The 25727-nt window shown below is 39.4% G+C and overlaps 1 protein-coding gene across 2 annotated transcripts in view; it reads right to left on the bottom strand.

Moving 5' to 3' along the window:
* Positions 1–25727, bottom strand: part of LOC126458266 (uncharacterized) — a 275178-nt gene that overhangs the window by 132072 nt on the left and 117379 nt on the right. For both annotated transcript variants that reach the window (XM_050095191.1, XM_050095192.1), the window contains 2 exons: positions 12525–14216; positions 5512–5685 (listed from right to left, as the gene is read on the bottom strand). In XM_050095191.1, the coding sequence (XP_049951148.1) occupies positions 5512–5685; positions 12525–14216 (1866 nt within the window). The remainder of the gene's footprint in view (positions 1–5511; positions 5686–12524; positions 14217–25727) is intronic.

Below are 25727 nucleotides of genomic sequence, written 5' to 3'. Positions count from 1 at the left end.
CGGCAAAGTTTATATGTAGGTGAGCTAAAACTTTTTCTGTGATTTTAACCAACTTAACTACATTCATACAAAAATTACAAAGACACTAAATATTACGGGCTGAGAAAGCAGCTGTTTAGAGGCTACTACAGTGGGCGTAGAGCGGATGACAGCAGGTGTTCCCTTGGCCGTCTGCTGTGCCAGTATATAAATACACTCCGAGGGGCAAGACAAGACTTCACTTCACACTCAGCTACCGTACGATCCGCATCAGTCAAATGCCAGAGCGCGCGCCCGCCATGGATGATGTTAGAGATGCATATTTTCAGTAATAATAGAAAGTGAACTCACGAAGGCTGTACACCATCTTGGATCATTTAGATTTTTGAAAAGACTTTACTTTGCACCCAGCCACTGTACAATCCACGTCAGTCAAATGCCAGAGCACGGGATGCCTCAGATGACATCACCGCCAGACTGCAACTAAACTCATGTTTTCGGTACAAATAGAAGTGAAATCAAGAGCACTGTACACCATCCTGGATTGCTTAATAGATTTCACAGAAGTAACTGTTACTGTTAGTGTGCCACCTGTATGGTTAACAAATCCACATGGCAAGTGGTGACAGTTATTTTCCACTTTAGTGGCAAGCAATTATTTTGATTATCAAAGACAGGGCAAAAGACAATTTAATAGGAACTTACTGTAGAAGTAGCCTCTGAACTGCTCATAGTGCTGTTTAGGATAGGGAGATTTATTATTAGTATTAACATAATGTATATTGCAATGTTGTGCGTGTGAAGCTTTGCCAAATATATCTATCAATTAAAACTCAAAATCTTCATTTATAATCATAGTCCTGATCCTGCTGAGCAAATAGAGAATATAAACATTTCTTTCAGTGGGCTGGACATGAATGTGGACTTGCAGACTGGGAACTATGATCAGTATGTTCTCCATCACTTTGTGGATGACCACAGAAATAGTTTCCAGACTGTCGTAAAAGACGGCGAACAATACTTCAAATATTCTAATATTTCCTGCTACTTATGATTACCTATGACTTATTATTATATGATATTATTATTATTATTATTATTATTATTATTAACCCACCACCCCACAGTTTCAATCTGCAGGCTTTCATGGCCATTATCATTGAAAGTAAGACCACCTGGGTTGTTACGCTGTGTCATATTCCTCTCAAAGCATCTTCTTAACAACCAACTGGAGACAAAGAAAGAGTCCTAAGGAATACCCCAAAAGAGAGATCGATACACTGATTAATAAAGAAGAAATTTCAGCAGGAATACAATGCAGTGTAATGACCTAGAAGATTTTACCTTCAATAAAATATTTTGTCTGTCTTAATTTGTATATCAAAAGGATCTCTCTATACAACACATGATTTTTCAATTTATGGATAAGATTATACAAATTTAAATGAGAAAATACTGCCAACTTGTATTTTCTATGACTTTGCAAAAGCATTTGATTGTGCAGTTCAAAATATTCACCTAGAGAAGTTCAAATGTTATCGTGTTAGATATCTTGCTAGTAATGGTTTTCATTCTAACTAAATGGGTGCGAAGTGTCACAGGAAGAAACGCAAGGAGTGTACACAATGATACAACATCATTAACGTGGGGAATGATGACTTCAGGTGAACCACAGTGGTGGTGGTGGTGGTGGTGGTCTTAATCTCTGTCAGTCATTTATCCAAGGTTATGGGACTAGTTGATGGGAAATATAGTAATATTATCATAATGCTAACTTATGCATATTTTTTTATCTATAACATTGATATTTGTCGTTTTTATGTCCTACATCTGCAAGTACACTGAAGTGACAAAGAAACTGGTATAGGCACATGTATTCAAATACAGAGATATGTAAACAGGTAGAATATAGCGCTGTGGTCAGAAATGCCTATATAAGACAACAAGTGTCTGGCACAGTTGTTAGATTGGTTACTGCTGCTACAACAGCAGGTTATCAAGACTTAAGTGGGGTGTGGTGTTATAGTCAGTGCACAAGTGCCGGGATACATCATCTCTGAGGTAGCAATGAAGTAGAAATTTTCCCTTACGACCATTTTATGAGTGTACCATGGGTATCAGGAATCCAGTAAAACATCAAATCTCCTCACCTCTGTGGCCCGAAAAAGATCCTGCAATAACAGGACCAATGACGACTGAAGAGAATTGTTCAATGTGGTAGAAGTGCAATCCTTCTGCAAATTGCTAAAAATATCAATGATCGGCCATCAACAAGTGTCAGCATTCAACAAAACATCAATATGGGCTTCCAGAGCCAAAGGACCACTCATGCACCCTTTATGACTGCCCAACACCAAGCTTTACACCTTTCCAGGGCCCGTGAATGATGACATTGGACTGTTGATGACTGGAAACATGTTGCCTGGCCAGACAAGTCAGAAACAACCTCATAAGTCCATGGACCCTGCATGTCAACAGGGGATTGTTCAAGTTGTTGGAGGCTCTGTAATTGTGTGGGGTGTATGCAGTTGGTGTGATATGAGACCCCTGATACATCTAGATATGACTCTGACAGGTGACACGTACATTATTGAGCATATCTGAGATGACTGCAATGTGCTTTTCTGAAGAGATCTCCACCCCCTTGTACTCTTATGGATTTATGGACAGCCCTGCAGGATTCATGGTGTCAGTTCCCTCCAGCACTACTTCAGACATTAGTGGAGTCCACACCACATCATGCTGTGGCACTTCTGCACGCTTGCGGGGGACTTACACGTTATTAGGCAGGTATACCACTTTCCTTGGCTCTTCAACGTACATACATACTCCACAAGAAATCCAAATGGTGCATGGTGGAGTGTACCTCATAGCGCTACTAGTCATTCATTTTCCATTTGCAAATGTAGTAAGGGAAAATGATTGCCAGTATGCCTCCATATCAGCCCTAATTTCTCTTACCTTGTTTACTGGTCCTTGTGTGAAATGTCAAAGTTCCTGTCTTTGACATAAATAGGTGCTAATTCAAATATATCTTTAGACAAAAAGCTTAGTTTTGCACGGAAATTACTCATACAATTGCCACTGACAGGGCCAGTTTACACTAACATGAATGTCTTTATGCAGATCCAAATGTTCAACGTTATGAATATCTCTTGCTAGAAAAAGTGTTGCAATAATGATAATATTGAAGGATAGGTTATTTAATATAGTATATTATGATGTAGAAACTATTAATGGTGACGATGGATATGGAATGTGATAGTATTACTTGTGAGTGCATTCCGACTACACATAGAAAGGAATATTTTTGGAAGAAATGTGCAGATATGTAATACATGAAAAATTAGCATGTTAAGTGAATTCTGTTATTCACTGTATGATGTCAAGCACTCCAAAAACCAAGGCCCTGAGGTTTATCAACACAAATCAACTAGTAGTAATGAAGTAATAAATAAATAAATAAATAAATAAAGTAGTATGTCTAATAATAAACAAGAAAACAATGACGTGTGACCTGCTGTGAACGACAGAGTGAATGGATGACAATAGCCAGAACAGACACAAACCATGATTCACAATAGTTGTATAAGTATACTTGCCTCCTAGCTCCATAGATGACTAAGAGATTCAAAAAACACATTATGTGGCAAATAAATTATTCAGAACATTAAGGGAGATGAAAATTTAACTCCACTGTAGCACAGGATTTTGAGAGAGAGAAAAGGAAAGAAAGCAACATAATACATGAGCATGGGCTGGAGGAAAGGAATGACAGGTGAATGCACTTGGAAGAAATTTACAAAAAGCACAATTTTATCATTGCAAACACTTGGTTTATGAATCATGAAAGGGATCTGGAGACAGCAGAAGGTTTCAGATGGATTATATGACACAACCATGTCTTAAATTGTACAACATTTCCAAGAGCATATGTAGACTTTGACCATAACTTATTAGTTACAAAAACATGCTAAAGTTCAAGAAATTCCAAAAACATATAAAGTTAAGGAGATGGGTCCTGTATAATTTGAGTTTCAAAGGGAGGATTAGGCAATGACTAACATAAACAGGGAACAGGAATGCAATAGATGAATACTGGGTAGCTTTGGGATATGAAATAGTAAAAGGGGGTGGAGGGGTGTACGCAAGTGCAATGGGTCAATGGTCAGGTCTGTGGCCCTGTGGCCTGGATTCATCATTTCCACCAGCAGACTGCCATCTGCTTACCCAGGCCTCTACCTGCAAACTGATACCCCTTCAGCAGACTGTCATATGAATAGCTGGACCACAGATAGATTTCATCAGATAGCTGCCAGTAGCCACACACTGCCAGACAAATCTGCAGACTAGCCAAGTGGACTAGTCCTCCTATGACTGCAGGTCTTTAATTTAACACATCATAGCTGCAAAATACTGACACAAAATACTAACAGAACAATGGAACAATGGTTGTGGCTGGGAGAAAATCAGTTTGTTGCCAGAGAATTGAAGGATCATGCAAGACAATACAAATAACTTATCTAAGAAGAAACACTGACAGAATACAAAGAAACATTTATAGCATTTGTAGATTTAGGAAAAGGTTTTCACAGTACTTTGAATACACTCACAAATTCTGTAGTTAACCAGGATAAAATATAGGGAGTAAAATGACATGAATGGAAGGCAGGGTAGTAGCCTCCGTTATTCAATCTGTACATAGAGCAAACATTAAAGGAAACAAAGGAGAGGTAAGGAAAGGGAGAAAAAAAACTAAGTTCTTTTGATGACACTGTAATTCTGCTAGAGATAACAAATTACTTGGAAGATCAGTTGAATGGAAAGGATAGTGTCTTGAAAAGATGTTGTAAGATGAGGAAATGATACACTAAAAGTAGTAGATGAGCAAGAGAAAATGACGGTGACAGACGGATACAGGATCTATAATGCAGACTGGCAAAAGTAAAAAAAGGTTTCCTGAAAAAAGAGGAAAATATTAAAAGTGAATGTGAATTTAAGTGGAAGGTACACTTTTCTGAATACATTTATATGGGGTGTAGTTTTATAAAGAAGTGAAATTTTGACATAAACAGTGCAGACAAGAATATAACAGAATTGTTTAAAATTGGAGAATAACTTCGTAGGATACACCCTAAGGCACCAGTCTGAGTGAGATGGCAATGATTCCCTTCCCGACCCTTAAAACAAAATATAAAAAAGCACTTGTACTCTATCTCTAACACCCTTGTTGTCAAAACTCTCATCTTCCTTCCTTCCTTCATCATCAGGAATAACTAATTTGATAATGTGGGGGGGGGGGGGGGGGGGAGGGGGGGACAATAGCAGGATACAAAATTTAAAGGGCTCAATACCACAAACTAATTCAAACTGACATAAGTTGCTGTAGTTACACAGAAATGAATAACCTTGCACTTGTACAGAACGGACTAGCATGGAGAGCTGAATCAAACCAATATCTGAATTGAAGACAACAAAAACATAATATCAAATACTAATACACAGGAAAAAAATTCTGATAAACTCACTTACTGTTAAGCATGAGACACAGACAAACTCTCCTGCATGTTTCTTCAAATGCCTGTACAAGTATATGGCCTTGTGGAATTCTTTGTCACAGATATCACAATTGTAAGGTGGACCTGTGTCCAGTACATAATGCTTTTTAGTTGAGTCGCTTGTAACTTGCTTCTTATCTGAAGAGATCTGCAGAGAGAAAAAGACACTTTGAATTAAAAAATAATGACTAGAAGACAAAAATAAAATGAAGTGGAAGAAGAAAGAGACAACCATTTACAAAATGTAGGCGAGAAGTCAACAATCTTTCTTTATTAAGGACAGTGTATCTCATTGTATTGGCTACCTGTGGTATCACTTATTCAGGTGCTTCATTTGGGGAAATCTCCTCATGTCATATTTTAAGGGTCATATCTCTGAGTCATACCTGAGAGTCAGTATGATTCATTTAAACTGAATGTTCTTATAGTATTCAATTTATTTGTTTACGTATTCATTTTCAGATCATGGGTCCATCTCTGTACAGTTCACAAGGTATTGAACTGATCAGTCAACAAAAGTGTGTGTGTGTGTGTGTGTGTGTGTGTGTGTTTGGAGACAGAGGGGGATGGCAATTGCGAGGAAGAAGGTAGTACAAATATTGGAAAACAGGGAAAGGGGGCATCAAACAACTGTTACAAAAGGAGGATGCTGTAGCACAGAGAGAGAGAGAGAGAGAGAGAGAGAGAGAGAGAGAGAGAGAAAGCAGAGTATAATAGTACAATGATGGGATAGGGAAGTAATTGTATCAAAAAAGGGAATGAAAGGTTGAGGGCAAGGGTCAGAAAGGGGCAGATGATGAAGTACACTAGTAGAGGCTGATGTCAAGGGAACAATGGGTGAGGGAGGTGTAGTGGAGGGACAGTTCCTACCAGGTAACACAAGTGAAGCTAACATAGATGTGTGTATGGAGGGGCGAGAGCTGGCAGGGGTTTGGGGTGAGGGGTGAGGGGGGAAAGGTGGGTAGAGGGGGGAGTCATGTTCAAATGGCACAAGTAGTGAAGAAACTTTGAAGTCATTACTGTTGTGGTGTGAGGTATGTCACGTTTGGCACTCAGATGATTCAGTTTGTCCTTAGCCGTAAGTTGCTGGTGGCCATCAGACAACTGGTTATTACTATGTCCGCGTAGAATAATGCCTAGTAATTGCAGAACAGCTGGTATTCAGAATGGCACTGTTAAGTGCAACAGGCACAACACCTGATTTGTTTGTGCAGCACATTTTCGCAATTTTGATGGAGATAAACTAATGCTGCAGTGTTCATCTTCAGCACGCCAGTGCAGAAGGTGGCATAGAAACAGCTAAGTAAAAAAATCCATGCAGTTTGCACTTTTATTTATACCTAAAAACCAGCTTTGGAATTTTCCTTTCTGTGAGACCAAATATGCAAGAATTGTGTCTGAAATTCTAGTACTATTCAATTCACTTCTGCATAATCTTTTGCTAATAGTATCAATACCCATCAGTAATGTGATATACTGTGAAATTTCAAACATTCACGAATGCCGTGATAAACTCGTACCGTTACTGTCAGCTGTAGGCTTAAACTAACTTGTGGTCCTGTTGTAACTGAAAACTTTAGAGAAAATCTCAGTTCACTTGTATTTAAGCTCCCCAATCATACTGTAATCATTGGTGGATACTTTAATCATCCACCAATCAATTGAGAAAGTTACAATTTTGTTACTGGTGGGCGTGATAAGACATCTTGTGAAACATTAATGTCTCCTCTGAAAAGTATCTATAAGACATAGTTCAGAACCTCATTAATGATGGAAATATATTGGATCTTATCTCTTTGAGGTTGTCCACATTGAAATTGGTGTCAGTGACCATGCAGTTGTAGCAGAAAGGTATAAGTGTTCAGTAAACTAGAAAAAAATCAGTAATGTCATATCTCAATGAGGGACTTGAAACTTTCACCACAGAGCAGGAGCATGTAGAGGAACTATGACTCGAGTTATAAGAATAGTTGCCCATGCACTGGATAGGTATGTACCAAGTAGAACAGTTCATAATGGAAGGGACACTGCATGGTATGGTAAGCAGTCACTGTACAGAAACTTCTCAGAAAACAGAGACTAATGGATAACAGGTGTAAGACAAAGCATAGGACTGTAGATAGAGAGATGCTGAATGAAGCACATCTGGCTGTCAAGAGAGCAACATTTGAAGCCTTCAATGACTACTGTAGTAGAATACTATTGAATGACCTTTCACAAATCCCAAAGAAATTCTGTTCATATGTAAAGGCTGCTAGGCTATTAATGCAACCAAAGTTAGTGTGCAGTCCCTAGTGAATGAGACAGGAACTGAAACTGAGGGTAGCAAAGCAACAGCTGAAATGCTTAACTCAGTTTTCATTTGTTCCTTTAAAAAGGAAAATGCAGGAGAATTGCCCCAATTTAGTCCTCATACCACTGGAAAGATGAGTGGAATAAGTGTTGAGAAACAGCTGAAATCGTTAAAATTAAGCAAAGCACCAGAGCCCGATGGAATCCCTATCCGATTCTACACAGAATTTGAAGCTGAGTTAGCCCCTCTTCTAACTATAACCCATAACAGATCCTTCGAACAAAAAACTGTGACCAGTAGTTGGAAAAAAGCACAGGTCACACCCATCTACAAGAAGGGTAGCATAAGTGATCCACAAAACTACCATCCAATATCCTTGACACTGATTTGCTGTAGAATCTTAGAATATATTCCGAGCTCAAACATAATGAGGTATCTCAAACAGAATGACCTCCTACATGCCAACCAGCACAAATTCTTTATACATAGATCATGTGAAACCCAATTCACACTTTTCTCACATGAGAAACGGAAAGCTATGGATCAAGGCATACAGGTAGGCACAGTATTTTTTTATTTCTGAAAATCATTTGACACAGTACCACACCTAAGCTTACTACCAAAAGTATGATTATATAGGGCACAAAGTGAAATTTCTGTCTGGATTGAGGCCTTTTTGGTAGGGAGGATGCAGCATGTTATCTCGCATGAAAAGTCATCATCAGACGTAGGAGTAATTTCAGGTGTGTCCCAGGGAAGTGTGTTGGGACCCTTGTTTGTATATTAATGACAGACTTTTTGAAGATTATGCAGTTATGTGTAATGAAGCAGTGTCTGAAAGGAGCTGCATTAATATTCAGTCAGATCTTGGTAAGACTTCAAAGTGGTGCAGAGATTGGAAACTTGCTCTAAATGTTCAGAAATTTAAAACTCTGCACTTAACAAAATGAAAAAGATGATGTATCCTATGCCTGCAATATCTATGAGTCACAGCTGGAATCAGCCAACTCATACAAATACCTGGGTGTGACACTTTGTAGGGATATGAAGTGGAATGATCACATAGGCTCAGCCGTGTGCAAAGCAGGTGTAGACTGCAGTTTATTGGTAGCATACTGGGGAAATGCAATCAGTCCACAAATGAGATTGCTTACAAATCGCTCATGTGACCCATGTTAGGATATTCCTCAAGTGTGTGGGACCCACACCAAATAGGACAAATGGGGGATATTTAACTTATAAAGAGAAGGCCAGCATGAATGGTCACAGATTTGTTTAATCCATAGGACAGTGTCACAGAGATGAAGAAACTGAACCGGCAGATTCTTAAAGACAGATGTAAACTATCCTGCTATTAATAGCTTTAACTGTCATCAGTTAACGAACCAACACTACAGTGCAACAAATAATTTTCTATTTCTTCATATTCATTGAAAAACAATTTTACTTTTATGATGATTAGCCAATTAGCAATAATGAATCTCAATATTTAAGCCAGATCGGTAAGCTACACTTATTAACAAAGTCTCACATTTCATTGGTGGCAGATCAGATCAAAGATACACAAATATGATGTACATAGATAATTTTCCCACACACTGATTCATAATTGCTAAATGCCTGTGTAATGTTTGATACCTGCCAACTAACTAATGTTGTTGCAAACTCATGACTGATTCACAATTAAGGATATATTTGAACATCTAACCGCAGACTGACTGATGACAACACAGAAATATTAACATTTTGATGACTAACGACTGACTTTAATAGTTATTAACATTACAAATGGTTACTGGCTCAATCATTGTCCTGCACACTAACTTCATGACAGGTGAAAAACTAAAAATAAAAATTTGATTTGATACATTACTTAATAAGATGAAAGAGAGCAAAATCAGAGAACACAGAATGGTAGAAAGGAAAAGAGCAAGTTGGTTTAACTATGACCTGAATTATTAAAAAATTCAAAATTATACATACTATTTCAGATAAATAAATTTTTACTTCCACAGTGGTTCCCAGAGCCCAGCAAAAGCTGTAAAATAATGTAATTTTCCAAATCAAGAAATCACCAAACTAACAAGTTCTTCTAGTAGAGGTGGGTATTTTTGGAATAAGAAAATCAGGGGCATTAAACTATGGGACTAAATTTGGAAAACAGTCACAAGTTAACATTTGAATACTTTAGAACAAGAGAACTTTGACTATGAATAATTCTTGAAATATGAAGTTTTTGAAGAAAACAAACTGCTTATGGATGGTAGAAGAATGAGGGCTATAAAATGAGTCACAGTAATTCAGCCAGAAACATCTATTAGCTCACTGCAGATTTCATCTCCACATGTTTTTGATGAATCTTAAGTTTTGAGTATTATTTTTGGAAAATTATTTTCAGTTAAGCCAACTGTACTACTGTCTTCAGTACTTGGGAAATTACTCTGTGGATAATAAAATTCTATAAATTCCTGCTTGAACATGAAAGTAGCTATTTTGTGTGATTGTCATATATGTGCTATCTACAAAAAAGAATGAATTAAAGGAAAAAAACTTGTCTGATGTTAGGAGTGGTGCAAGAACTAGAAGGATGGTTCAACTTTGTCTGCTCAACAGTTCAGAGTTAAACAAATTCACATCATTAGGGAAGGTGCACTAACTCAAATGGACTACAGTGGTTGTGTCCTTGCTGGTGGGACCATTTGACCAATCACCTCAAGTGATTGAAGAAAACCATAGAAAATCTATATCTCGAGGGCAAGACAGGAGTTTGAACCTGCTTCAGGTGATTACAGACGGAATATGTGATAAGTTTCTGCATGTCATACAAGAAATAGCAAATTAGGACAGCTGAACTGTACTTGCTCCTTCCAGATCTTATCACAGTAAACAAGATTCATATATAAGGTAGTCTATTGGTCAGTGTCCTTGCCTCTAGACTCTCTGGGGACCCAAGTTCAATTCTTGGCTGAATGAGTGATTTTCTTTGTCCAGAGACTGGGTGCTTGTGTTGTCCACATCACTTCGTCTCATCTTCATTGACAGGCAAATCACTAAAGTGGTGTCAAATAGAAAGACTTGCACCAGTTAGCTGAAAAACTTCAGATGGGGTCTCCTGGCCAATTGTGCCATATACAAGGTAAAACTTAGACTTACTTTAAGGTTTTCTTCCCATGCATGGCCTACAGCTAACAATACAATATAAGTTGAAAACATACAATTTCAGTAGACAAATGGTAATATGCTGGGAACAAGGCAATGTTCATATTTAATGCCAGTTTTTGAAGAAGTCACTTCACACCACTTTGAAAGTCAACTGACACACTATGCCAGTCAGTGAATACTGATTAGTAGTCCAAAAGAAGTGTGTAAAACAGATCTGTTAACAAGTTTATGGAATGCTTTACAGTCCCAGTCTGATAACTTTTGTGTCCATGTTTCTGCTACCACTGTGGGTTTCACACTAATGCCAAATAGGAAGTCCAAAACACCAAAATCACTTATCACACATGCACAGCTCACAGGTCAACCTGGTAACACATGGTAGTCTGTAGTAATAAACCTGTGGTAAACTATCAACACATTACCACCTGATCTTCCAGTAACAGCGTCATCACAGGGCTCTGACCTCCTGAGAAGAATTCATATATTTCACATATAAATAATTTTTATTTATTCAATTAAATCTTACAAATCATCAGTTTTGAGCTGAAATGTAATACCATACAGCTGCATTTCCACTGTAAACCCAAAGTGCTATAGAGCTATGATGGGACTATTGTTTTGTGATGCCTAATTACTGCCTTCATGACATGCAGTGTCAACATGATAAGGATTCTCAGTACCTCTGTTGTGACAGTGCCACGACATTCAAAAGTGCCGCTACGTTAGTACGCGAACACGGCGATAGAGGCGCTCCGCAGCTCGGCCGAGCGCGGGAGCGCCACCTGGTTATGAACGGCGCCGGCCGCATGTCACGGCCCGGCAGTCGAATGACAGATACGGAGTTAGTAACATGTAACCCGCTAGTGTTTCTACTTTTGTATCTCCACACACTTTATTAGTGATTAAAGGTTATAACAACCTCGTATCTGCTCATAGTTATTCTTAGGAAAATTATTTCAGCCAGAATTACTTTTTTCACTTTGAACAACATATCACTCACTTTAACATTCATTCTGGTATTACAATTTTTATTTTATAATAACAAATACATAATAAATATACAAAAATATTGTGAGAAGATGAAAAATAAAATTTTTGTGTGGTTTAAAAGATTCTTGTGGATTTACACAGCCAACCTTTGTATTATTCCACTCTAATAGTCTCAATGCATTACACACTATATGCGATGGAAGACATATATCTTATGCAATTTTTCAAAGAATTATGTAGTGGTAAAATAGATGTCAAAGCCAGTATCATTATCAATAAGCAGCATCTTAAAACTGTATAGTGTTAAGCCCTGTGATATAATATTTGCTCACCATTCCCCAAAAATGTGATGCAAGAACAACTAATCAAAATTCTGAACATCACATATAAAACAGAATATAACTTATCTGACAGGCCATCCCATTTTCTCCAACCAGTAATGTGTCTGTAGAATTTCAAAAGCATTAAGTACTTTCCAACTGAAATTAGATTTAAGAGTAACATGTCAAAATTAAAATATCACATTTTAAAACATAGCCTACCTGACTGTCCTGTACATTGTCACCAAGCAATACTGTGTCTAAGTCCTTCATTAATGAATTACTTCTAATATCACTTGGCTGTTCATCATTTTTGGGAAACTTTTCTAGGCAATTCGAAGTAATTCCAAGATCAAATACTGCCTCAAAGAATGACTGATTTGATGAATCAAAATGATCCTCTGCACTATTCAGATGACACTTTTTCTCTTCTGGTACAAAAGACAGAGAGGATGTTACAATATTTTTTGGATTCTGTTTCATTTGATTATCACTCACATTGCCATAGTTTTCACTTGCAGTTTCCACACCAGCAGAGTCGTGTTGAGAAGAATGTTCTTGTGGATGACTCAAATCTTCCTTTGGTGTTACAAAGTCTGGGACATCTCTGTTCACAGTACTATGTTGGTGATCTTCCTCAGTAATTTTAAGGGAAACACTTGAAACACATCTAACTGGTTCACTGTGTACAGCAGACAAATCTTGAGTATTTTTTCCTATCTGTTCTGTGACACTCTTTAATTTGACTACATCAGAATTGGTACCTTTATCATTACACTGAGAATTGTGTTCCTTTTCTTCAAATGACATATTATTTGCACTAAAACTTATTAATTCCTCTTTACCAGAGGTGTTATTCAAGTTAAACATATAATTTGTACATGACCCATCAGATGGCATCATAGCAACATCATCCAGGCTAAAGCTCACTGCGATAAGTCCAGGCTGTTCTTCATGGCCACTACTGCTTTCCATAAATTTCGTACTGCTACAATCTATGTCACTCATCTGATTTTTATTTTTTGGAGTCTGAATTATTTCAGAAGGATATGAGACCTCATGAAGATTAAAAGGAAACTTATCTCCTTCTGGTGAACATTTTGTCAAGCTTGAAGATGTGATATTTGTAGATGCAGATTTATCATTTTTATCAGATGAAGGAACCATTCCCATGAGGGCTGACGAATCATCATCAGATCCAGTGACCAGTTCCCAGTCAGTTTCCAACATATTTATGACACTCTCTGCTACTTTGTCTGAATAACATTTACTTAATGATAATGAGGTACATTCTAATTCCTTTCCACTCCCTTCTGAACAGTTTTCATTGAGTATGAGCTGGTAACTGTTTCCATCCTCAGGCACAACAACTGCATTTAAAGACGATGAAGGCTGGTGTAAACAAAGCTCCTGATCATCAGAGAAAGTACTATCCAACTGAAATTGATTTGTTGACTCAACATAAGGTTTAATTTTTCCAGAAATCTTGTTTTCATTAGATGAAACAATCAGAAATTCATAATCAGGTCTCCCTGTAGCCAAAGAGCTAATTTCAGGTACAGCTTTACCTGATTCATTGAGTATGCCATTTCCTCCTTCAAGATCCCTCAACTCAAAGTCATACTTTGTGCCACGAGTACTTATTCTGTTTCCTGTCTCTACGTTTCTCAACTCAGAATTTGGAGTGTTGTTGGATGCCAATATATCAGCAGTCTCAAGTGAAGGTTTTTCATTAATGATCTTTAACAGTTCTTGGGCAAATGTGTTATTGTCTTTAACAGCTGCAATACTTTTGATATCATCTAAAGTAAGACTGCAGGTCCCCTTCAACTGTTCCGAAAGAAATTCTACAGCCTTAACATCATGTCCTGTAGCTGTATTTGATACAAGTGGGTTGGTGGTATCCACATATGCCTGCAATAAATAAACAAAAATTCCAGTAAGTTAACAATCTGCTTCATTAGGGAACATTCTTAAGTTCAAAAAAATATTGAACAGAAACAATTTTGCTAAAAGTAAACATCTTCAATCAGATAAACATATATGTAAGTTGTAAAACAGAGAGGGAGGGAGGGAGGGAGGGAGTGAATAAGTGTGAGTGTGTGTGTGTGTGTGTGTGTGTGTGTGTGTGTGAGAGAGAGAGAGAGAGAGAGAGAGAGAGAGAGAGAGAGATTATATTACGCACCAAGAGCCTTAAAAATAAACTGCTACCTAGAACTGATGACATTCCAGATTTTATCATTAAGAATGGCATAATTAAAATAGTTGCCCCATTCTCTAATGTGCACAATTCATCACTGATGAAAGGTACATTCCTTGACTGTATGAAAGTGGCGAAATCTATGTTATCCCAGTGTTTAAGAAAGGTGAACAAAATAATGTGGAAAGCTTTAGACCCATATCATTGTTACCTATGTTTGGTAAATTTCTGCAGAGATTAATTTATCAAAGCTGATGTAATCTTCTGGAAAGGAGCTAAAGCTTCTCTGATGCTCAGCACAGTTTCAGGAAAAACAAATCCACGACAACTATTATATGTGAGTATGTACACTGCACCCTACATGCTCTAGACAAAAAACAAAAAGCAATTAGGATCTTCCTTGGTTTGTCCAAAGAAATTTGACATCACAGGCCACAAAACTCTAATACACCAACTGCACCTATACAGCATTAGAGGTATCCCTCTAAATTGGTTCAGCTCATATTTCATAAACAGGAAACAAAAAGTAACAACTACCAAGGACATATCAAAATGTATTACTCCAACTATGGAGATACTGTACAAGGGATGACCCAAGGTTCAAATATGGATCAGTTCTGTTCCTTCTTTACATAAATGACTTATTGCTAAACATCAGTGCCACTACCAATGCACTCTTTGCAGATAATGTAGCGTACTCATTACCAGCAGAAATGATCATGAACTCCACAAGGCCATAACTGAAAGTGCAGTTGAGTTGAGTGATTCATTTCCAGGAGTATCCGTATAGTCAACACAAAGAAAACCACTTCCCAAACTTCCACCCAAGAATCAGGAAATTTACAATGGATATGAAATTACATGGCTCTGAAATATCCTCCACACCAGTAACAAGATTTTTAGGCCTGTGGATCCAGGACAACTTAAAATGGCAAACTCATATCATCAGAACTAATAATAAATTGAACAAAGTGTGCTACGACTTACACACCCTCAAACACTGAACAAGCCCAGAGACTGTTTTCACTGCTTACTATGCAAAATTTCATAGTGTAATGCAGTATGGTACCATAATGTGAAGAGACTCCACACACAGATCAGAAATTTTCTTCACCCAGAAGAGGCCTGTAAAAATAACGGACAGGGAAAAGCCAACTGACATCTGCAGACCTCTCTTCCAAATATCACTCATTCTACTTCTTGGTAGTCTCTACATACTAGAAATGTGTAAGCCCATAAAAAGTAATACTGCAAGTTCATCAAAATTATGAATGTCCATGATTATGCTACAAGACAGAAAATGAAACTCCATGTTCAAAAAATGCATACTTCTGCCTTTAAAAATTCATAATTTAACCAAGGCATCAATCTTTACAACAGTCTGCTATCACAAACAAAAAACAGGAAGTCTCTGACTTTGCATAACAAGAATCTGAAACCTTCTTGCTTGATCATTGCTTTCACACTGTACCTAAATTTTTGTTCACATGTGTGGAAAAAGAATATGAAAGTGATTGCAGGAAAAAATTTTTGTAAAAGAAGTAGACACCAATTTAAAATATTTGCAAAAAAGCTTCATGTTTATACCATCTGCAACTATGCAAACTGTGTGCTCTGCTTTACGTGTGTGTGTGTGTGTGTGTGTGTGTGTGTGTGTGTTTTAGAGAGAGAGGGAGGCAAATGAGAAACTGTAATGACCTTGTAGTAAGTTGTAATACATAACTATATCAACCAGACACTTGTTTTGTTTACATGTGAGAGGAACATCAAATTAAAATAAAACTGCAATAAATAATTAGTATGTAAGATCATGTTTTGTAAATTCTTATCATATTGCCTCATATCATCAAACCATCACACTATACTATGAATTATCCAGTGTCAAGGTATGTTTTGTGCATCACCATGTGCAACTCACGTACAAGTTAGTTAGTTTCACGTTGCACGGACCATTTTCATGACAAATCATAATGTGGAACGAGCCATTATACATTCACATAACCAATTAATTTGTAAATATGGGTACATGTTGAACATTTACAAAGTGTATTATTATTATTATTATTAAAGATACAGATGTGAGTAAACAATATAAGGAAAACATAAAATGCTACCATAAAGATGATGCATTGAGTTGAAGACAGGCACAACGAAAAGACACTTATGAATTAACCTTAGATCATAGCCTTCTTCAGAAAAGGAAACACAAACACACACACACACACACACACACACACACACACACACACACACACACACACATTCACAAAAGTGCGCCTCACACAAACATGACCATGTCTGGCAGCTCAGACCAGAATGCAAATGTCTTGTTGAAACACAGCAGCATTCTTAGGGGACAATGAAGGGGAAGGGATAGCAGGATGTCAGCTCAGACCAGAATGCAAATGTCTTGTACAATCGAAGCAGCAGTCTGGAGGGGACAATGAAGGGGAAGGGATAACAGGGTGTCAGCTCAGACCAGAATGCAAATGTCTCGTACAGTCGAAGCAGCAGTCTGGAGGGGACAATGAAGGAGAAGGGATAACAGGGTGTCAGCTCAGATCAGAATGCAAATGTCTCGTAGAATCAAAGCAGCAGTCTGGAGGGGACAATGAAGGGGAACGGATAGCAGGGTGTCAGCTCAGACCAGAATGCAAATGTCTCGTACAGTCGAAGCAGCAGTCTGGAGGGGACAATGAAGGAGAAGGGATAACAGGGTGTCAGCTCAGATCAGAATGCAAATGTCTCGTAGAATCAAAGCAGCAGTCTGGAGGGGACAATGAAGGGGAACGGATAGCAGGGTGTCAGCTCAGACCAGAATGCAAATGTCTCGTAGAATCGAAGCAGCAGTCTGGAGGGGAGAATGAAGGGGAAGAGGTAGCAGGGTGTGGGTGGGGAGGGGGGGGGGGGGGAGAAGAGTGCTGTCTGGTGGAGAGTGCAGGGGCTAGGATTACAACAGGTGCAGCATCAAGAGGCTGTGGGGCAGGGAGGTAGGAAGGGGGAAACGGATAGAAAAAAAGAGTGGAGTAGGGAAGGGGAAAGACAGGCAGGAGTGTTGGCAGAGGGCAGCACATGAAGAGAGTGACAGACGACAAAATAGAGGAAGTGATAGGACATAGGGGGTGGAAACTGTTGTGTGGAGGGTTTCGGGACAGTAGGTTACCATAGGTTGAGGCCAGAATAATTTCAGGAGCAGAGAATGTGTTGTAAGGAGAACTCCATCTGCGCAGTTCAGAAAAGCTGGTGGTGGAAGAGAAGGTCCATATGACTCGGGTAGTGAAGCAGCCACTGAAATCCTTATGTTCAGCTGCCTGTTGTGTCACAGGGTGGTCTACTCTGCTCTTCACACAGTTTGTGGGGTGGCCATTCATCCTGGTGGACATCTGCATGGTACTCATACAAATAGAAAAAGCTGCTGCACAATTATTGCAGCAGAGCTGGTATATGATATGGTTGCTTTCACTGGTGGCCCAACCTCTGATGGGGATAGGATAAGCCTGTGACGGGACTAGAATAGGATGTGCTGGTTGGACAGATTGGGCAGGTCTTGCACCTGGATCTTCCACAGGGATATGACCCCTGTGGCAAAGGTTTGGGATTGGGAGTTGCATAGGAATGGACTAGGAAGTTGTGGAGGTTGGTTGGGTGACAGAATACCACTTTAGGCGAAGTGGCAAGGATCTTTGGTAGAATGTCCCTCATTTCAGGGCATGATGATATGTAATGAAAGCCTTGGCAAAGGATGTGGTTCCATTGCTCCAATCCAGGGTGGTACTGGGTGATGAAAGGGACACTCCTTTGTAGCTTGTTCTTTGGGGTGGTGGTAGGATTTGGGGTGTGTGTTGAAATGGCATGGGAGATCTGTTTGTGGATTAGGTCTTGGGGATAATGCCTGTCTGTGAAGGCTTTGGTGAGACCCTCAGCGTACTGGACAAGGGAGTTCTTGTCACTCCAGAAACAATGTTAGTGGGTGGCTGGTCTGTATAGAAGGGATTTTTTCATGTGGAAGTGATGACAGCTGTTGAAACAGAGGTACTGTTGGTGATTGGTAAGTTTAATGTTGACAATGGTGTAGGTAGAACTATCTGAGAGGAACAGGTCAATGTCCAGGATGGTGACACAGTGGATTGAGGAGGACTAGTTGAAGCGGATGGAGACAACGTGCTGAGGTTAAGAAGGAATGAGGACAGGATGTCTTGGCCCTGAGCCAAGATCATGAAGATATCTTCAACGAACCACAACCAGGCTAGGGGTTTAAATGGGTTAGCATAGGAGGGTGCCATGCAGGAGCCCATGGCCTTGGATTTGTCAGTATACCTTCTTTTGAAAGCAGAAGTAGTTGTGAGTTAGGATTCTGTTAGGATGGTTTGAGGTCTGAGGTATTGGGCCTGGCAGAGGGTTCATCAAACCATTTTCATACTACTTCTCTACCATTCCACTCTTGAATGGCGCGTGGAAAAAAGGAACACCTAAATCTTTCCGTTCAAGCTCTGATTTCTCTTATTTTATTATGATGATCACTCCCTATGTAGGTGGGTGTCAACAAAATATTTTCGCATTTGGAAGAGAAAGTTGGTGATTGAAATTTCATAAATAGGTCTCGCCACAAAGAAAACCGCCTTTGTTTCAGTGACTGCCACCTCAATTCGCGTATCTTATCAGTGACACTCTCACCCCTATTGCGCGATAACACGAAACGGGCTGCCCTTCTTTGCACCTTTTCGATGCCCTCCATCAATCCTACCTGGTAGGGATCCCACACCGTGCAGCAATATTCCAGCAAAGAATGGACAAGTGTAATGTAGGCTGTCTCTTTAGTGGGTTTGTCACATCTTCTAAGTGTTCTGCCAACAAAGTGCAGTCTTTGTTTCGCCTTCCCCACAATATTATCTATGTGGTCTTTCCAATTTCAGTTGCTCGTAATTGTAATTCCTGGGTATTTAGTCAAATTGATAGCCCTTAGATTTGTGTGATTTATCGTATACCCAAAATTTATTCAATTTCTTTTAGTACCTGTAAGGATTACTTCGCACTTTTCTTTGTTTAGTGCCAATTGCCACTTTTCGCACCATACAGATATTCCCTCTACATCATTTTGTAATTGGAATTGATCGTCTGATGATTTTACTAGACAGTAAATTACAGCATCATCTGCAAACAATCTAAGGGGGCTGCTCAGATTATCAACTAGATCATTTCTGTAAATATGTAAATCAGGAACAGTAGGGGGCCTATGACACTACCTTGAGGAACGCCAGATATCACTTCTGTTCTACTTGATGATTTACCATCACTACAAACTGTGACCTCTCTGAGAGGAAATCACGAATCCAGTTAAACAACTGAGATGATACTCCATATGCACACAATTTCATTAATAGTCACTTGTGAGGAACGCTATCAAAAGTCTTCTGGAAATATAGGAATATGGAATCAATCTGAGATCTGAGATCCCTAGTCAACAGCACTCATTACTTCATGGGAATAAGGAGCTAGCTGCGTTGCACAAGAATGATATTTTCTGAATCCGTGTTGGTTATGTATCAATAAGTCATTTTATTCAAGGTGATTCATAATGTTCGAGTACAGTATATGCTCCAAAATCATAGTGCAAATTGAGGTCAGTGATACGGATCTGTAATTCAATGGGTTACTCATGTTTCATTTCTTGAATATTGGTGTGACCTGTGCTACTTTCCAGTCTTTAGGAACAGACCTTTCGTCAAGTGAGCAGTTGTATATGATTGCTAAGAAAGGCACTATTGTGTCTGCATACTCTGAAAGGAACCTGATTGGTATACCATCTGGACTGGAAGACTTGCCTTTCTTAAGTGATTTGCGTTTTTTCACAACACCTAAGATATCTACTTTTATGTCCCTCATGCTAACAGCTTTTCTGGTTTCGAATTCTGGAATATTTACTTCATCTTCTTTCATGAAGGAATTACGGAAAACTGTAAGACGTTAGGAAAAGTAGTGTTCAATAGCAGTAAGACCATGTGCATGAGGGATGTTGGTGTTTTGGAGGTGGTGTCAATGGTAATACTCGTAAGTAGAGATCCAGCAGAAGGGGGGTGATGGTGGAGAGGCGATGAAGAAAGTGGCTGGTATCTTTGACACAGGAGGCTAGACTGCGAGCAATTGGTTGGACGTGCTGGCCAATGAGAGCTGAAATCTTTTGGTGGGTGCACAATAAACAGTTACAATGGGGCATCCAGAATTGTTGGGTTTGTGGATTTTGGAGAGCACATAGGAGGTGGGTGTGTGGAGAGTCAAAGGGGTGAGGAGGGAAATGAATTAAGGGGATAGGTTCTGGGAAGTTATTAATTCTTACCCACCACCATTTAAACATTAGAATAGAATTTCTTCTGTGGAATAGAAGAAGTTGCCAAGTAGAAACTTTTTCAGTTTGTTTTCAAATTTTACTCTGCTGTCTGTCAGACATATTATACCACTGGGTAAATAATCAATCTTTTTTGCATGCTCAAGACAACCTTAATGTACAGTATTTTATGTGTATTTCATTTTGATATTGCAATTCTGTGCATCATAGTGCCTTTTGAATTGCAGTGGATTATTTACATGAAATTTCATAAATGAAGAAATATACTATGAAGAAGTTGTCAAAATCCTCAACTCCTTAACCAGATGTCTACAAGATGATCATGGGTGAGCACCACTTGCTTACATTATGTTTTTGAGACTTTCTTTCTTAAATACGAGTCACCCCAGAACATTGTAACATATGATATTATTGAATGAAAATGTGCAAAATATGTCAACTTACTGACTTGTTTCTCCCTAAGAGTTGCAGTGATTCTAAATGCAAATGTGGCTGATATACAAAGTTTGTTCAAAGAATTCAGAAACTTTGTCCACAAATTTTTCCACGTTTACCGTTTACTTAGTGTGCATGGTCTCCTTTGAAATACTCTTGTCCGCAATGGATATACTGCTCCCAATGCCATTTCCACTTCTGGAAGCAGTCTCAGTATGCCACTTGCTGGTCGCACTAAGCACCGTCAGCAAATTTTCTGTTATCTCATCTATCGTTGCAAATCTTCATCCTTTCAATGGGGTTTTCAACTTTGGAAATAAAAAAAAGGCCCACAGAGACCAGATCTGGAGATTACAGAGGATGAAGCAGCACTGTGATTTTTTTTTTTTTTTTTCAATAGTTATGCATCAACAGGGATGAATGTGGAGGTGCGTTATTGTAATGCAAGAGTCATGAATTTTCTTGCCACATTTCAGGCTGTTTCCTTCTCACATTTTCTTGCAGATGTCACAACACGTTCCAATAGTATGATTGATTAACAGTTTGTCCCTGTGGCATGTATTCTAGTAGTAATGACTGCAATAAGGATGACGAACTATGTGAAGAGTGTGTGACCAAGAAAACAAACCAGTGGGAGGAAGATGAATGCAGCGGAAAACGAATGCCAGCGACTAAAAGTAGTGACATACGCTTCAAAAATTGTTAAAGCAGTGAAAGGGTAGAATCAGATGGAAAAAAGCCTGTTAACAAACTTAATAAGCAATGTGAAGGTAGCGGCAACTCCACTCTGAATTCCGCCACGAAGTGCAACATACTCTTGTTTGCTGACAGTCATGGAAGAAAGCTGGCTGAGATTCTACAAAGTGCTAATCAAAATATCCAAGTAAGTAATGTGGTGAAGCCAAGTACAAAAACAAATAACATTGTAATAAACACATCTTTAGATGGCAAAATGTCGCATGACAATGACTTCGTTGCCTGTATTGCAGGTTCAAATGATGTGGCTTGTAATGAAGCCGATTCGTGTATTGGAGGTTTGTCTAAATTTCTGGACCAAAACAAATCAAAAAACACTATTGTTGCTACCATCCCGCACTGACACAACTTAATGTACAACTCTTGTGTAAACAAAGAGATTAGAAAAACAAGTGCCAGGATTAAATTATTGTGTTCAAGTTATGAAAAATGATCAATTCTAGACATAAGCACACTAGATAAGGGCATGCCTACTAAACACGGACTGCATCTGAACTGTGAGGGTAAGCGTTTTCTTAGCGAGAAAGTAAGCATATTGATCACTGAAAAGATTGAACTCAGTAGCCGCATATATAAAAATAGTTTTCTTTCGAGTGAAACTGACATTCCTTTTTTAGTGTAAATCGGCCTTCAGTGCACACACACGAAGGTGAGAGCTTTACTGACTGCATCAAGAAAGATGAAAAATGTAAAATAATGTTTCAGAATGTTCAGTACATTACTAACAAAATAGAGCAAATTGACGAAATTCTAGGAGAATGTAAACCACACATATACACTCCTGGAAATTGAAATAAGAACACCGTGAATTCATTGTCCCAGGAAGGGGAAACTTTATTGACACATTCCTGGGGTCAGATACATTACATGATCACACTGACAGAACCACAGGCACATAGACACAGGCTACAGAGCATGCACAATGTCGGCACTAGTACAGTGTATATCCACCTTTCGCAGCAATGCAGGCTGCTATTCTCCCATGGAGACGATCGTAGAGATGCTGGATGTAGTCCTGTGGAACGGCTTGCCATGCCATTTCCACCTGGCGCCTCAGTTGGACCAGCGTTCGTGCTGGACGTGCAGACCTCGTGAGACGACGTTTCATCCAGTCCCAAACATGCTCAATGGGGGACAGATCCGAAGATCTTGCTGGCCAGGGTAGTTGACTTACACCTTCTAGAGCACGTTGGGTGGCACGGGATACATGCGGACGTGCATTGTCCTGTTGGAACAGCAAGTTCCCTTGCCGGTCTAGGAATGGTAGAACGATGGCTTCGATGATGGTTTGGATGTACCGTGCACTATTCAGTGTCCCCTCGACGATCACCAGTGGTGTACGGCCAGTGTAGGAGATCGCTCCCTACACCATGATGCCGGGTGTTGGCCCTGTGTGCCTCGGTCGTATGCAGTCCTGATTGTGGCGCTCACCTGCACGGCGCCAAACACGCATACGACCATCATTGGCACCAAGGCAGAAGCGACTCTCATCGCTGAAGACGACACGTCTCCATTCGTCCCTCCATTCACGCCTGTCGCGACACCACTGGAGGCGGGCTGCACGATGTTGGGGCGTGAGCGGAAGACGGCCTAACGGTGTGCGGGACCGTAGCCCAGCTTCATGGAGACGGTTGCGAATGGTCCTCGCCGATACCCCAGGAGCAACAGTGTCCCTAATTTGCTGGGAAGTGGCGGTGCGGTCCCCTACGGCACTGCGTAGGATCCTACGGTCTTGGCGTGCATCCGTGCGTCGCTGCGGTCCGGTCCCTGATCGACGGGCACGTGCACCTTCCGCCGACCACTGGCGACAACATCGATGTACTGTGGAGACCTCACGCCCCACGTGTTGAGCAATTCGGTGGTACGTCCACCTGGCCTCCGGCATGCCCACTATACGCCCTCGCTCAAAGTCCGTCAACTGCACATATGGTTCACGTCCACGCTGTCGCGGCATGCTACCAGTGTTAAAGACTGCGATGGAGCTCCGTATGCAACGGCAAACCGGCTGACACTGACGGCGGCGGTGCACAAATGCTGCGCAGCTAGCGCCATTCGACGGCCAACACCGCGGTTCCTGGTGTGTCCGCTGTGCCGTGCGTGTGATCATTGCTTGTACAGCCCTCTCGCAGTGTCCGGAGCAAGTATGGTGGGTCTGACACACCGGTGTCAATGTGTTCTTTTTTCCATTTCCAGGAGTGTATATTGTGAATGAACTTGAATGCAAGTCTGAAGAGGCTCGTAGTTTTAAGTTAAACAATTACAAAATTGTGAGTGCATACTACAGAAAGATACACAAGGGTGGAGGTGTTGGCATTTTTGTTAGAAATTACATACAGAGTGAAAAAATTGACTGGGTTGACAATCTTTGAAGAAGCAGCTGTAAAAATGAAGGTAGGCAAAAACAGCCTAATAATTGTAGGCCTGTATGGATCACCAAATAGTGATGTAGAAGAGTTCTTTTGCCAGCCAGAACAACTTCTAAATAAACTATCAACAAACAAAAACAGGTAATAATAACAGAAGATGTAAACATAGACTCTTTAAACTATACTGGTAGTGTAAATTATCTTAGATATTCTGACTTATTGCATTGCTATAACTATAACAAAATAAATGATGAACCAACCAGAATAACACGTAACTCACAATCTTGTATTGATCATGTTCTTTCGAATCTAGATAGGAAACATATAGTGGTAAGAGCTATTGAAACATATCTCTCAGACCATACAGCTCTATCCATAGAAATTAATAAAGACCACAAAATAGTTCTGCATAGTGACCTACACACTTATAAAAGGAAGATTAATTATAACTTACTTAGGAAGGAGCTTGCTGAGAGAGAGTGGGATAAGGTATATAGATCACAAGGTATTAATGAAAAGTGGGGCCTTTTCTACGAGATATTTAACCATAGCTTTAATCACACATGTCCAATAGTAAAAAAAAAGAACTGAAGAAATCAGATCCCACAAAGAAACTTAAAATTCCCCCAGAAATACATAAACTAAAGGAAAATATGAAGGACCTTTACGTGCTGTTCCGAGAAACAAAATTGCAGTACTTCCTAACAAAGTACAAAAGCACCAGAAAGACATACAGGGAATCCCTGAAGAGACTAAAAGCACTTCATTATGCTGAACAGATAAGAAAAACTAGTAACATTAGCAAAACAGCCTGGCATATTGTAAACAAAGAATGTGAACGTAGAGAAAAACCAGGCTGCAGCAAAATTGCATTAGAAGAAAATGGAATACTGTTGAATGAACCAAAGTCTGTATGTGAGGCCTTCATTAAATATTTTAGTAAGGCATGCAGAGAAGAAAAAGATGAATCAGCAGTGAAAATAAACACAGTTAAAATGAGTAATTCATTTTTCCTAAGGAGTGTAACAGAGTTTGAGGTCATGAATATAATCTCAAAACTCAAAGTAAAATCATCTAGTGGCTGGGATGACATATCGTCCACACTACTTAAAGAATGCAAAAATGAGTTAATAAAACCAATAACACATCTAATTAACAGTTCAATTGGCCAGGGAACCTTTCCAGAGCTTTTAAAAATCACTGAGACACAACCAGTGTATGAAAGGGGGCTATCACAGACATAAATAACTACGGGCCAATCTCTTTGACTTCAACACTCGGCAAGCTGCTTGAAAGAATAATTCTAGATCTAATGGAATCCTTCT

This window comes from Schistocerca serialis, chromosome 2 (assembly GCF_023864345.2).
Source record: "Schistocerca serialis cubense isolate TAMUIC-IGC-003099 chromosome 2, iqSchSeri2.2, whole genome shotgun sequence".
Lineage (NCBI taxonomy): Eukaryota > Metazoa > Arthropoda > Insecta > Orthoptera > Acrididae > Schistocerca > Schistocerca serialis.
Note: the sequence above shows the minus strand (reverse complement) of the source record. Positions and strands in the feature narration are given on the sequence as shown.